Raw genomic sequence first — 14,928 nt, forward strand, 5'->3', positions numbered from 1 at the left:
CAGTATTGACCTGGGCTCATATTTGACTGCTACACTATCGCACCCTGTGCTAAAGCATCCCAAGTGAGGACAGTCAAGCTCATTTCTCAGCAGCGCCTCCATCTCCTGGGGGTTTGTGAGGATTAGGGCTTTTCAAGAAGCTAAACTTCATGCTTTCTCTTGGTGAGCATTTTTAGTTAGAAGTTGCATCCTCGAAGTCGCAGATTTTTCATTTAGAACCTGAATCACAGGTCCCTAAAGCCAGTAAAAAGACTCTCATTGGCTTCAAGGGATTTTTTTTTTCCATATTTCCTTTCTAATTCCTTTTTACTGGTCCCATGGAAATGGGAATTACACATAATCTGTCTCAAGGATTCAGCTCCATACAAGAGTTGGTGTTGGAAACATTTGTTTAAGACCTGAGGGCAGGAGAACAATGTGATTACAGAGAGACTAAACTGGGATTAAAGACAAGATTAGCATTTCAAATAAATCAGATCAATTGCTGAGCCCTAATGTGTCCTTGCCAGGCCACCAGACTCCTGAGGGTAGTCACTCCAACCAGAGCCAACCTCCTCCCAGTCCAGCAGCCCACACTGCTGTACCCCCACATTCAGAGAAAAAATGTTTTTTTCTTATCTGATCCCTTTCAGCCCCCTCTTTTCCCAGAATAAAGCACTAATTAATTCCTTTCCTTTCTATTTATACCCATTAGTCACTGCAGAAGTGTTCCCCCGTAGATTTATGGTTCAATATAATGAGTATGTCTTGAGGGAATAATATTCATACAGTTAGCTGAAATCTAACAGAGAAACTCTATATTTTATTTGTAACCTTAGCCAGAGTAGTCATTACGTGGGGAGGCAGTACCTCCAGGCTCCAGAAGTGAAAAAAGCAAATGTTTAGACAGGAGTTCACCAGCGGAAGAAGGAAACTGAAATCTCTTTCTTAGGTCTGTACATGGCATTAAGGACTGTGGGTGGAGCGGGATGTGACTAAGTTTCAAATATGTACATTTTTTTGAACCGTCACTGGTAACAGGCTGGGGAGGGGAATGAGGTTTCCTCTATAAACTATGTGGGTTTTTTCTCTTAATTTTATGGAAACACCACTGCAAGTTTTTCCTTCTCGTTTCTCTGGTGACAAGAAAATAAAACAAATGCAGCTGGGTCATTCTGCTCTTGCTGTATTTCACCACAAAGCCCCAAATATGCAAACTGTGTTTTAACTCTTTCCCTACCATGGGCTCCTAAACTAAAGCAGGTTTGAAATCTCCACAGATAGCTCGGAATTATCCAGCATGTACTGTGGACCACAGAGGCATCAGTTGCCTCTCCAAGATCTATCTTGCCAGAGAGCTGGAATGCAATCACTTCACTATGCAAAGGCTCTTCCCAGTGAGTCAACAGATTTTGAGACTCAACCGTCTTGACTAGCTGCATGGAAAAAATATGCTGCAAGAGATGAAAGCATGAAAAAGCAAGGATTGTGAAACTGGTAAAAGGGGAAGTATTCTGGGAGAAAGTGTTTCAGTTCGTCCTTTTCTCCACTCTCTCTGCTTTCTATTCACCCATTTTTTGCTTGTTGGGTTCATGTATGATCTTGTGTTGCTGCTACCTGGCACCTCTGGGAGAGCCCTGGGCACTTTCACTTCCCCTGGTATTAAAATGGCTGAGATTACTTTTCCACCCAGTGTATGGTAACGAGGAGACCTCAAAATGGTCAACTGGGAGCCCTGGGTTTTTGCCCTGTTGGGAGGGAGCAGCTCCAGAAGTGGTGATCCATGGGGGCACTGTAGAAAAGCTGACTACAGACAATAAGCCTGGACTGAGCAACTGAAGGTAAAATATGAACAAGTTCATAAGTATGGCTTCAGTTTTAAAAGAGCAAACTTCAAAGACACAAAGAAATTGTGCGACAAGAGCAGCTTGGCATGAGCGCCCCAGAGCATCCCTGCTGTTTCTTCAAGCCAGTATACAGAAACCAATCCTGGCAAGGGACATCTTGAGCAGAGGGGAAATAAACCTTGGAGCAAGCATCACCACACTAGCAAGGTCTAAACAAACACTTCAGGAGGATTATTAGAAATAGTGGGGAAGCAGGGTCACGGCTGGCTGTAGGAGCAAAGCCTCTGTAAGGAGCAACCTGCAGCTGGGACAGAGAGCCAGGAGCACACCGTTCCTTTAGGTGGTTTCTCACAATGAAACCTCTGCTGTGCAGAGCAGAAGCGAAACAGCTGCATCTTGCTAATGCTCCACTGGTGGCATTAAGGGTGGCTCCTGCCAGCTTCTCTGGAGTCTGTGCAGCATGGGACCATCTGGAAGATGGGGGACTGCCACCTCCATTTCTGGCTGCTCGTTTTCCCACCACTGTATCTACACAATGCAGAGTCTCTGAGATGTCATCATCCTCCAAGGATCTTGGGCTCTAGTGAAAAAACACAAGGTCACAGATATGCGCCTCCGTCTGGCAAGGCTTCAATAATGCTGTAGGTTGGGAAATCTGTGGGACTGTTTAAAAAAAAAACTCTAGAAACTCCAAACAGTACCTCCTTACATGTTAGCAAACAACAATTTATGAGCACACAAATGCTGTATATAAAAACAGGGTGATAGATAAATATGAACTGCAATAGCATAGGGGACTTGAAACTTAACCAGAATATTAAACTAGGAAAAAGTATGCAAAGCTTCAGATTGTGTTTGTGTGCTCATGATTACTCTCTAAACATCCTGGAGCAGTGAGCTTTAATAGCCTAAATCCCAGGAAGTACTGCTAAAATATGGTATCAAATGAACATTTACATTTTTCTTCAGAAAGATTCCCCTTTGTGTCTCATTTTACCACAATTCAAGATTGCCAAACACAATGGGGGCTGTTCACATACGTGACTCGAGTTAATCTAGAAAAACAAATGGGTTTTCTTCTTTTGTTTCTTTAATACATGTCCTCTCCCGGGCACTGGTGAGGATGAGCAAGATCTTCCAGGGACACCTCAGAGCCAACCAAGCCTGCACCCAGTGCCTGCACAAAAGGCAGTGAGGATCAGAGGGCAGAACAGCACAGATGATGTAGTAGGGGGCTTGCTGTATACCACCTGATGAAGAAGAGGAAGTAGATAACGTTTTCTTTAAGCACTTGGAGGAATCCTTACAGCCACAGGTTTGCTTACTCATGAGTGGATTTGACCACCTCATCATCTGCTAGGCAAGCAGCTGTGGCTGGGCACGACCACCACAAGAGGTTTCTGAAATGGGTTGAAGGCAATTTCATGATGGAGGTGATGAATGAACCGACTAGGGGAGATACTCTTTTGGACCCAGTGCTCAAACACACAGAAGAACTGGCTGCAAATTGGAAGGCTGGAGGCAGCCTTATCAGCAGGGACAAGACTGTGGCACTTAAAGTGCTAAGAGAAGACAGCAAGGCAAACAGCAAAATTACATCAGAGGATCAGGGGTTTGTCTGTTGGGGCAGAGGAATACAAATGAATTGTACAAATTGAGTTAGGAGGCAAGAATTTCAGAAAATGGCCACTACAAAGGGCATAAAATCCATCCTTCCATTTGTCATCAGTTAAAATGCTGAGATAAACAACCACATACTTACAGATATTTGAAAAGTAGCATTCATTGTTTTCACTAAGCACTTAACAATCTTGGCCTCGGTTTTGATTCTCTTCACATATTTAGAAAACAAGACCCTTGGAGACCACTGTGTAATATCAGAATCACATGAAGAGTGGATGCAATTGCAGACAGACACAAAGAAACTACAGTAGCTGTTTTCCAGAAAACCGCAGAAGTCCCATAAAGCTGTTTCAGATGTATGTATGTGATTTAAAATCAGGAGTTTGCATTTTATTGGGGGCTACAAGTCAGATGTAAAAAAAAAAAAAAAAAAAAAAAGTAACAGCTAAACATACTGTAAATCACATTTCAGCTTCAAGGAGATGTAAAAGAAATAGTAGCCATCCGTGCCTGTCTCCCTTCAGATTCTATAGAGGAGAGCAGAAAATCAAGCAGCTTTTTCCTTCTTTCTTTCTACTCTTCATCTTCCTCCATTTCCTCTCTCTCCATTTTAAATATAATTGAATACTAAGTATCAACTCAGTATATAGTGAACAGCAATAATAGTATGCAGGTCAGAAACATAGGGGATGAGCAACCAATGCATGCCCATGCACATTCTCTGCAAAAATGTTTGCATGAGATTTGTAGTTCCACAGAAAGATGAAAAAAAAAATAAAAATTGATTTGAGGATTAGGAAGAGGAGCCAAAGAGAGGACAGATACAGTGAATGAGGTTCCCCTGAGTGAAGGAGAGTGATTCCTCACCTGGACAGACCTCCATATACATATATAGCAAGCACAGTGTATAAATCACAGTGTGCACAGAAAGAAATGTCTTTACCCATCTTGATTCCCTTTACAAAGAAGAAAGGAGATGCTAGATAAAATTTTGGTAGTCTCAAAGAGTTCCTGCCCTATATCCATTTTCCTTTAGAGCTTCCTATTACATTCTAATCTCATTCACAACAAAAATTCAATTACAAAGAACTAGCTCAGGCTTGTAATGTCTCCAATTATAGAAGAAGAGTGTAAAAAGCCCCAAAAATCCAGAAAAAAGCAGCATCTTGTTTTGAGGTTATTTTCTGAATTCCTGTGTAAAGAAGACATACTACCGCTTCAATGGGCCTGCATGTCAGAGCACCCCGACATAAGAAATGAACTCACCAGATGTGTTAATCTGTGACAGAGGTATGAACATAATATTCCTACAAATGTAATGAAAATGGGTGCCTGGGTAGGTGAGAAAGACCAGTTAGGGTTTGTTTGTTTTTTTTTTATTGAGGGAGAGGATGCAATAGGGGGCTGTTTTGTAAAATATATGGAATCCTTATGGAGACAAAACATGTCATGTCAAGCTGCAGGAAAAGGTTTTGATTTGACATGAGAAAGTTCAAGAAGCACACATAAAAAGTTTAAAATCTGTAGGTCCTTTGGCCAGGAAACTGCAGACAAAAGACAAGTCTGCAAGGAGGAAGAGGGAGATACGGAGATGTGGCCCTGTGCTCTGCTTTCTACACTTCAGGCACTCAGCAGCAATGTAGGAGACAGATGTGCTGTCTAGTTGTTTGCGATATGTCATCTTGCTGGAGAAACAGCTTCTACAGGGGCAGATTCCCTTAGAAATAGTCATACTGAGTGTGAATTAACAGCAGTGTTGGTGGGTACTCATGGACACAACAAAGCTCAGACACAGCAGCAAACAGGCAAAAGAAATGGTCTGGTCATGTGGTGTGTTTGCTGGATTACTGGAAGGTGAGTGTTTTGCCTTAGACATCTCATGATCACTGAGAAATGTTTTATTTCTCAGGTATGCTTGTTCTTCAGTGTGCCCTTGCTCCAGAATGAGTCCTGCTTCTGTCACAGGGCTTTGAGATGAACACGAAAATGGGCACGTAAAATTCTAGCTTACATCTGTGCTGCTTGAGTATCACAGAATCATAGAATCCATAGGTTAGAAACTACCATTAACATCATCGATTCCAACCATAAACCTAATACTGCCAAGTTCACCAGAGTACTTCTGGTAACGATGCTGACACAGAAGATACTCCAGAAATGTACCTTTCTAAGCCCAGCCAGCTACACAGAGTTTGATTTATTATTTTAATCTGATAGTTCAAATGTTTTCACAAACCCAAACAGCCCAAGCAACATGATCCATAGATCCGGACTGGTGGGTTAGCAACTTACTCCAAGATCTCTTGAGACAAACCCTTTGCTTTTGTCACTACTTGGAGTCAGCAGAGTTAAATGAGAGTTAAATTGAGTTTCCCCATTGCGATTACCTTGTCTGGCAGCTGTGGCCTGGTTGTGGTCCCTTCACACTGTCCATTTACACCAGAGTTTGGACACAGAAAGTCGTAACTCAAGAGATAAAAAGCCATGTTCCTGAAAGTCATTGCCGTTTTCCACATTTTGTTGTGACATTTGCCCCTATTTTTCATTTAGGAAAGCTAAAAATTGCCTGTGAAATTAAAAATAGAATTTAAAAAAAACCCAAACACAACAAACACAAACAAAAACCCCCAAAACAAACCAAAACCCAACCTAACAACAAAAAAACCCAAACCCAGAAATAAACACAAAGAGGTAACACTCAGACTTGGGTGACTCTGAGCAAGACTTGGATATTGGCAAAGGCTAAGATGCAAGCTGCTCTTTTTTGAAATGTTCTTGTTTTATTTGTTCCACTCAGGACACGTTACTAGGATGGGAAGGGAAAGGAGGGGGGAGAAATAGGAACACTCTCTGAAGGTACAAATATGTGGGGCAGCAATGCCAACCACGAAAAGGGACTTCTCATCATGGAAAAAAGCGATTTCTTCCAGCTCGTGTAAAACAAAACTGCCTTCAGCTCGGAAGATGACAACCTCGCCCCGGCCCAGCATCCGCCCCGGGCGGGGAGCGGGTGGGAGGGGACTGGCCCGAGGTGTCGGTGGACCCACAGTGACTCTCCGTGGATGTCTGGAGCTACTGCAAATGAGACTCTGCCTGATTTTGAAGGAGGAGGAATATAGAGGGCAGTTCCAGGCAGCGAGGGAGTAAAGGGACTGTGCTGGAGACGCCTCTGCTGCTCCCGGCCGCTCCTCCGCACCCAGCGCCCCGAGCCCGGGAGCTTTCCCTTCCAGCTGGGGATGCAGGAGCCTTCCTGATACGGGCCACTTCACAAACTTTTCCTGGCATTTTGGAGGCTTTTTGGAGGCAATTTGGATGACCTCGTTTTCCAGGTAGGCAGTTTTCCTCTCCCTGTACAGTGGTTGTGTGGCGTCTCCAGTTTAGGACCAGCAGAGCCAGGCTCAGGGGTCCCAGCATGTGCCTGGGCCCCTGATGCAGCCCACGGGCTCTCCAGCGAGCTGCTCGCCTCGGGCACGGCGGGTTTGGGCAGTGCCCGCCTGCCCTAAGAGATCTGATTTGCTTTCAGCTTTTAGGTAGCTCAGGAGTTTTTCCAAGATTTTTTTCCAGGTGCAGATATTGTGAGCTACACACTCTTCATCTGCCAGGGCTGGAGGTGTAGTTTGTTGAACCAAATCCTTCCTTGGGGCAACTGATTTGAGTTCACCAGCCACAACAGAGAGAAGCGGTGCCTGCACCAGCAGCACGGTGCTTGCTGATCTGCTGCATGATTCCTCTTTGATTTTTTGAATTTCAGATGATACGGATTAGACTAATCTGTGATTCATGTCTCCTAGTTAAACTGAGTTTCATAAATTCAAGCTTCTCTATAGCTTGGGGGCGGGTTATCTCTATAGGGGCAAGAGCACATTTGGCAATTCCTGAGAGCTCGTTGTGCTTGCCTCCTCGGATCAGCTATATTTTTTTTTGGTGTCAGGGGTCCACACGAGTGCTGTAAGTGGAGGTTTCTAGCTGCCAGAGCCAAAGCTCCAGGGGGCTGCAGGATCCACCCGGGGGTCAGGCACAGTCCTGCAGCCAGAGCACCTTGCTGCAGCCTGGGCTTCCCCTGGCTGAAGTGCCCAGATAGTTGCAGTTGGAGAGCTGGAGAATTGCTGGGCTCCCTGTACTTGTCAGGAAACCTTCCCCTTGTGTGGTGTGCTGAGGGACTAAGCGACAGGGCACGTTTGGGTAGCGACTGCGAGAAACACTGAAATTCCCTCTGCCGCAATGTGCAAACCACCGTGGGCACACAAATGATAAAGATGAGGTGCATTTATAAGAGATTTTGTTCAAAATTGGGACACCTTTTTTTTTTTTCTTTTTTCCCCTGGTTTTATTTAGCAAACATTTGAGTGGAGCAAAATGCTGCCTGCACAAGTGGGTGGCACCAGAGACACTGCCCACTGAGCATAGCCATGAAAAAGTTGGGACTGGGCCCATGTCAGAGCAGCAGTAGAGTTTCAAACTTTATTCTGCATATGTCATAGCTAATACAATTCTCCTTTCTTGGGAGTAATTCAATTTTTGTGGCTTTAAATAAGCTCCTTGCAGGAAGAGTTAGCTTAGAGAGCAGAGCGCCTGAATTTTGTAAATTTGGGATCAATTTGCTCAGCATAGGTGTTGTGGTATGGAAGGAGAAATACACAGTGCACCAGGAGGAACTTAAGAAATGTCAGTGTGTGGGATAAGACAGACCATAGGTCTGCCCACCCAGGCACATGAAGTGATCTTTTTAGTGCATTAAAATCTGATCTGATAATCAGACGTGAGAGTGCAAATAAGTTGACTGTATTTTGCACCTTTGAAATAGTCGTTGGAAGTCATTTGTTTGCCATAAGATTACATTTGGTTCAGTTGCTCAGGGTGGAAAGAGGTACCCATAAGCAGAGAACTCAGGTCCTTCTGCAAGACCACTATTTTTGCAGGGATCTCTGTAGGTAACTCCATATACTTTTGCAATTATGTGGGCAACAGCCAGGTCACCTGGGATCTGAGTGTGGGAGCAGCACAGACCATGCATTTTTTCTGCTGAGCACCTGAGGCATTAGGTTGGAGCATAGACCCTAATGCAGAGAAAACAATGCAAAGCAGCGCCCTCAAAATCTGGTCAGAGGACCCAAAACCACTGCTTGAGATTCCCTGTTGTTTTTTTTTTTTCTTCTGTGCATCTCATTTATCACTCAACAGTACAAATACTGAGAGAAGGAAATTTCAAGGGAAGGCCTTGTAAGGCCTTGCTCTTATAGTATCATGGTCCTGCTCTTGCAGAGAGAGAAAGGTCAAGGAAGAACAGGATGAGCAGACCCTAGTATTCAAACGTAATGAGTCAGCTCCCGGTTTGCTCTTTCCATTAGTTTTCTGGACTGTCAGTGTTCAAAAATTGTCTTCAACATCCAGAAAATGCATTAGCCCCCTGCACAGCCAATGCAACCCTTTTACTGGTGAAATCTGAGATTTTAATTTGAGAATTTCGCAGCAGGGGGCAGGGCTTTAAAGTGGGGCTTTATTGAATATTATGAAATTTGTGAGAGAATTGCAACAACTGATAGTTCTCTGAGGATTACAAAATAGGCACTGTTGCCCACCCCAACCTTGAAGACCCCTTAGGGGGTCCTCCCCCTCTGTGTGTCCATTCACTGTTATTGAGCAGGTGGGATGCCGGCAGAACAGAGGGGTAACATGGCTCGAGGCACAGAGGTCCCCTCTGAGGGAGACAGAGTGCCTGCGACAGAGTGTCAGTCTCTAGTGTTTTCAGCTGTTGCTTTTCTGCTGGTGTAGAGACAAAGGCCATGGCACCTCACTGATCCAGTGCAAAGCCCCGAGGACGGCAGGCAGGGGCCATCCTGTGGCAGAGCTGGCCCTGCCTGCCTGTGCAGTCTGACTGCTCCTCGCAGCTCTGCCAGGAGAGCCGCAGTTCTGCACAGCGCCTTTCCCACCCACACACACATGGCGGGAGGGAGCAAAGGAGGGAGGTGGTTAAACTCGGGATGCTGTGACCTGTGAGTCAGACACTTGGCCAAGGACCCCAGTGCTCCCAGCCTCTCCAAAAGCTGATGTCTCCAGCTTCCACAGCCATCACGGAAGACTAGCTCTAAAATGGTGCTGTCTGAAGGCACAAAGCTGTTGTGTCTTACAAGAGATCGGGCTCTCCTGCAGCTCTGCTTTGTGGAGGGCAAACAAGGCGAGGGAAGCCTGTAATAAGGCTAGAGGGAGGAAGTCTTGATCTTAACTAAAATACCCCTTTATCATTACAGTATTTTATCCTTACGGTACCTCTTCTGTTCCCTGCAGCACAGTGTATACTGAGCCACACTTACCTATGCAGGGACTTCATAAGGCCACAGTCAGGTCTCTTTGCAAGCAACTGTGCAGCCTTTCTGAGTTGGGTTGGGGAAAAGGACCCACAGACTGCTTGGTAGGGACATTTGGTTGCTGAGCTGGAGGCATGTGAGAGGCCCGCCATGTCAGAGGGCTTTGCTGAGCCATGTCCGTGTTGGTGTTCCCAGCGCATTTGGACCTCTGTACATCTTGTCCCCTTCCCCAGGAGATCTCCAAAGAGCATGACAGTTTCTCCTTCCACTATCTAAAATCCAGCCTGAGCTCTGGCTCTCACAGGCCTGTTAGCATATGCACAAGCCTTAATAAGGAAGAAAGGCTGTCACTGTTGTAAGGATATAGGCAGCACTGATAAGAACCAGCCTGTCTTGCATAAACCAGTCCACAGAACCCTGTGATGTGCTGCAGCTTGCAGTGTAAACTGGAAGAGGACAGTCCCACCAGGGAGTAGCTGGTCACCATGTGGAAAGAGGTATCTAGAGAGATGCAGGGGGAGCTGAGCTGTCTGTATTCTTCAGGTAATGCTGTTTCTTGTGCAACTAAGGCAGCAGCTCAGGTACATTACTAACGTGCCCTGCCCCTGCACAGCCAATGCAACCGAATGCACTCTCAGTGTCCATTTAAGCCTTGGACTCTTCCAAGAGCTACCCAAAAAAGCCATTTAAGAAGCTCTCTGACTGGACTTGGACCTTCTTTTCCTAACAGAAATCACACATGGCCCTTTTTGGTTTGTCTTGTGGTGACCACCAAGCAGAAAAGAGTCTATGCTGCTACTTGGCCCATGTGCCATCAAGGGACCATGCTGGTTAGTGCGATTGTCATCTAGACGTAAAGGCGAGTGTTGCCTCGTCCTCCATATTCTTTGTTGTTGATAAGTGTTGCTTGGGTTTTGTCTGTGAATATCCTTTCAAATCCTGGGTTCCTCTGAACACTTACACACATTCCCAAGAACTTTTCAGACTAGAGCTCTAACTCTGCTTCTGCTTAAGTTATCATAACCCTACACAAAATTTACTCCCAGGTGCAGCTGGACATTGGAGGCCCAGTGATGGGTTGAACGCTAAAGATGTTCATTTCTTCAAGTGCTTGTTTATTCATCCCTTCACTCTATGGGTTGTGCAGGCTACAAAGCAGCATGCTTAAGCATAGGGGTTTGTACCTTTTCAGTGTACACAGGCATCACCAAACCCATGTGGTGAGTTAGAAGTGTAAAGGATTTGCTGCACACCTTCACTAGTGGTCTGGCCAAGCAGAAGAAGAGAGGAGCATGGATTCTATGTCTGCATGGATCAGGCATGATGGAGTCAGTATGGGCATGGGGCAACCAGAGACATACCTGGAGAGAAACCAGGAAATAAGAAGATCCTGATCCACTGTCCATAGCTCCATCACCTGATCCCTCCCTTCAGATTGACAGAGAAGCTAAAGCAGTTTTAAATCATTTGCCAACTCACAGTGATGGAGAGGTCATGTTTTTCACAGACAGGGTTTACAAGGAGCATCGGCTAGCTTTGCATCTTCCTATCAGAGCTAGGAGGTTGTATATTGTGCTTAACATGTAACTTATCTTTTCCCGCAGGCATCTAAATATCCAGAGGAACTACTAAGATGTTCCGACAAGCCTTTTTTTCCACTCTCCTTTGTGTGGCTTTAGTTCCGCTCCAAGCTCAGCTTGATGTGGATCCTGGAGATGTCAGTCCTGTCTCCTGTGCAGGTATTAACCACATAACTTGGGTTTCTCTCTTCTTTGTAGACAGCAACTTTGCCGAAAGCAATGGCCATTCTCAGTTGTAGAGCCTGCTCCCAAGGAGCTGACAGTGGCATGTTATACCTCTCCTGCCCTTTTGCACTCCTGGGCAGTGCCCTGGGGTAGCGATCCATCTGTAAGGAACACCATCCTCCATCCACCAAAACTCCCATTTCCGGGTTTACACTTGAGTGCAGAGAGGTAGAGATTGAAGAGCTGGGGTCTGTCAGTGATGGCTTCTCCCAGATGATGCAGTAATAAATACGAGGTAGCTCAGGTCTGTATCTGATGTCAGAAAGTAGCCCACATAGAATTTGATGATTTGAGAGCTGTTCACTCGCAATGCAGAGGAGGTGATTTACATGTCCATGTAAATGTCCATTTTGTAAATGGCTTTTACAAAAAATTGCAAGATTTTGAAGATTGATTCATTACTCAGCAGATCTTAGGAATTTGAAGTCCTGGGCACTGGAGAGTCATCTGACCTGAACACAGATGATTCTGCTAGAGCTGGGTGGGACTTGTGCTTTTTCCAGTATCACACTTGGGTATGACCTTTTTCAAAATGTTTATAAATCAGAGAGCAAGCAGCAGCCTGGCAGGCAGAGCATTCATTTAGTGCAGGAGAGCAAGTCATAACCTTGTTCTTCTTTGTTTAATCCCAGCACTTAGTCCTCAGTTTCCTCATTTCCTCCAACCCAGGTGGAAATAACTCCTGATTAGTAAGAGCTGCAACACACTCACAGGAAGCTGAATATCAAACCTCATGCTGTTGTTTGCTCTCTTCAACAACTCTATGTGCTGTCCTCTGTGTGCTGTCTATATACACTTCTCAGTCCAGGTTTCTGGGGGGCAGTGAAGGTGGTGCAGTGGTGCGTGAAGTCCTCTGACATGATCTGAATAATTGTCTCCCTGCAGAAAAGAGGAACTGCCCCATCAATGTGTACTTCATCATCGACACCTCAGAGAGTGTTGCTCTGCAGACTGTGCCTATCCAGAGCCTCGTGGATCAAATAAAGCGGTTCATCCCTGTGTTCATCGATAAACTGGAGAATGAGCTCTACCAGAACCAAGTCTATATCACTTGGCAGTTTGGTGGACTTCATTACTCAGATGTGGTGGAAATTTACAGCCCTTTAACGAGCAGCAAAGACATATACCTCCCCAGGCTGTCTGCCATCAACTACCTTGGCCGGGGCACCTTTACGGACTGCGCTATCTCCAACATGACAGAGCAGATCCAGACACAGATGGCCTCGGGTGTGAACTTTGCAATAGTCATCACCGATGGCCATGTTACTGGCAGCCCCTGCGGGGGGATGAAGGTGCAGGCTGAGAGGGCGCGAGACATGGGGATCAAGCTCTTCGCAGTGGCCCCCAGTGAGAACGTCTATGAGCAGGGGCTGCGGGAGATCGCCAACCTGCCACACGAGCTGTACCGCAACAACTATGCCATCACGCAGAAGGACACCCTGGACATCGATGTGAACACCATCGACAGGATAATCCAAGCTATGGTACGGAGTGCTGTCTGAGGTGCAGGGAGTATAACAGGGGGACAAGAGAAGCAGCGCATGGATCAGGGGGGATGTTTTCCAAGAGGCCTCACAGTGGGTTTTGGCAGGGCTCTAGAGATCACTTGTAGTAGAGAAAAGCCTCTGTTTTGTTTCTCTTCCCTTTTTGTGTCCTTTCAGCACTTACAAGACAAACAGAGTCTTGAGCGTCTCTGATTTCTCTGGTTAGGTGCTTAACCAGGACTCTTTGGTTTGTGCCTCTGTTCCACGGTACATCTGGGCAGGCTGCCACCCTAGTCCTGGCTTTGCTGAAGGCCAGACCCATACCCCAGGCTACTCCCCATCCAGGGGTATGTGAAAGAGTATGCAGCACTGAGACATGTGCTCACCATCAGCGTGGTCTTTGAGGCCTCACCTTATAATTGGGGACTCTGCTAAGGACATCTTTAAAGCCATGGGACCTTTACCACCTTCTCTCCCTTACCATCACACACACCTTCAAGGACGTGATGCTGGGGATTACCACCTTAACTGATTCTGTTCATCCTCTTTTCTCCTTTGCAGAAACATGAAGCCTACGGAGAGGTGAGTGAGCAGCATCTTCACGTCACTGACACATGACAAGGGTTTAAGTTGCCTCACTTAGAGCAGACCAGCTTGTACCCCGAAGTATCAGGCCAGATTTTGCAGTGAGCTGCACAGGGTGGGTCTCTGCCCACCTGTGGATTAGTGCAGAGCCTGGGGACCTGTGCCCTTACCCAGTGTTTAAAATGCCATACACTGAACTCTTCACTCTCTGCCTCCCTCTCACCTGTCATGAATTCAGGTCTGTTGAATAAACTAATTTAATGACTTCGGAGGCATATTTTGTAGGTGCTGCACAAGCTGAAGGTCCTGCCCTGCTGGTATCACATGGAAAGGCATACCTAGGGAGGACTATGCAGAGCAATGCTCCAGAGGGCATGCACAGCCCCTGATGTTCCCAGAAGAGCAAGCCCACACCACCTCACCTGACATTTAGGAGTCCTGTTCCTTCAGTCTGAGCCCAGAGCCAAGCCATAATGAATGTGCCTGTGGCAACTTGCTGCTTTTAATTTATGGGCAGCATTTTTTTGCATGCTTGTTGCTGCCTCAACTCTGACCCAGCTGGAGCTGTAGTACTTTTTAGCACTGCAGTCACAAGGAGGGGTGCATGGAGAACCATGGTGCAGAGCCAAGCTTCAGGTGCACACTGGCTCAATGCATGAAGCAGCTGGCATGCTGCAGCATGGGGGTTACACCTCCTGTTTAATTTCTTCTGTATTTCAGTGCTACAAGATGAGCTGCCTGGAGATTACAGGTCCACCTGGTCCCAAGGGATACCGAGGGCAGAAGGTAAATCACCCTAACCTGTGGGAAGAGAATAATGCCAGTGCCTGCCGCAGACACTGCAGAATGTCCTAGATCACACCTCAGCTGCAGCAGCCTTCTCAGGCATAGCACCCAGGTGGGAAAGAACTCTCTAGCATCAGTCTTGGCCCTGAGAGACTGCCATGCTGCAGTGAACAGAGCACACAGCCAGCACCAGTGTCTCTTCATGTCCATGCCAAGGCTGATGCATTGACACCAGCACAGAGAGGCAGTTGGGCATCGCCCATATTGACACCCAGCTTATCTGGTTATGGGAGGTAACACTGACACCTCCAGGATTCCCATCAGACTGAGCATAGAGGGGAACTAGAGACACACAAAGGAGAGTGGGAGAAAAGGCTTGTCTGAAGATCTTAGCAATTCCTCTGGATATTTAGATGCTTGTGGGAAAAGACAAGTTACACATGAAGCACAAGCACAGAAGTGAGGCAGCAGTTGTCTCCAATTCTCTCACCCTCAATAGAAGAGCTCTTACATG

At 46.2% G+C, this 14,928-nt stretch overlaps 1 protein-coding gene across 2 annotated transcripts in view; it reads left to right on the plus strand.

Annotated features, from left to right (window-relative positions):
- The first annotated feature begins 6,565 nt into the window (after window positions 1-6,565).
- COL6A2 (collagen type VI alpha 2 chain) overlaps window positions 6,566-14,928 on the plus strand; it is a 28,716-nt gene continuing 20,353 nt past the window's right edge. For both annotated transcript variants that reach the window (XM_026852741.1, XM_026852743.1), the window contains exons 1-5: window positions 6,566-6,778; window positions 11,359-11,493; window positions 12,445-13,043; window positions 13,605-13,625; window positions 14,349-14,414. In XM_026852741.1, coding sequence (XP_026708542.1) covers window positions 11,388-11,493; window positions 12,445-13,043; window positions 13,605-13,625; window positions 14,349-14,414 — 792 coding nt within the window. In that variant the 5' untranslated portion in view covers window positions 6,566-6,778; window positions 11,359-11,387. The remainder of the gene's footprint in view (window positions 6,779-11,358; window positions 11,494-12,444; window positions 13,044-13,604; window positions 13,626-14,348; window positions 14,415-14,928) is intronic.

This window comes from Athene cunicularia (genome assembly GCF_003259725.1).
Source record: "Athene cunicularia isolate RWA chromosome 7 unlocalized genomic scaffold, athCun1 chr7_part1, whole genome shotgun sequence".
Taxonomy (NCBI): Eukaryota; Metazoa; Chordata; class Aves; order Strigiformes; family Strigidae; genus Athene; species Athene cunicularia.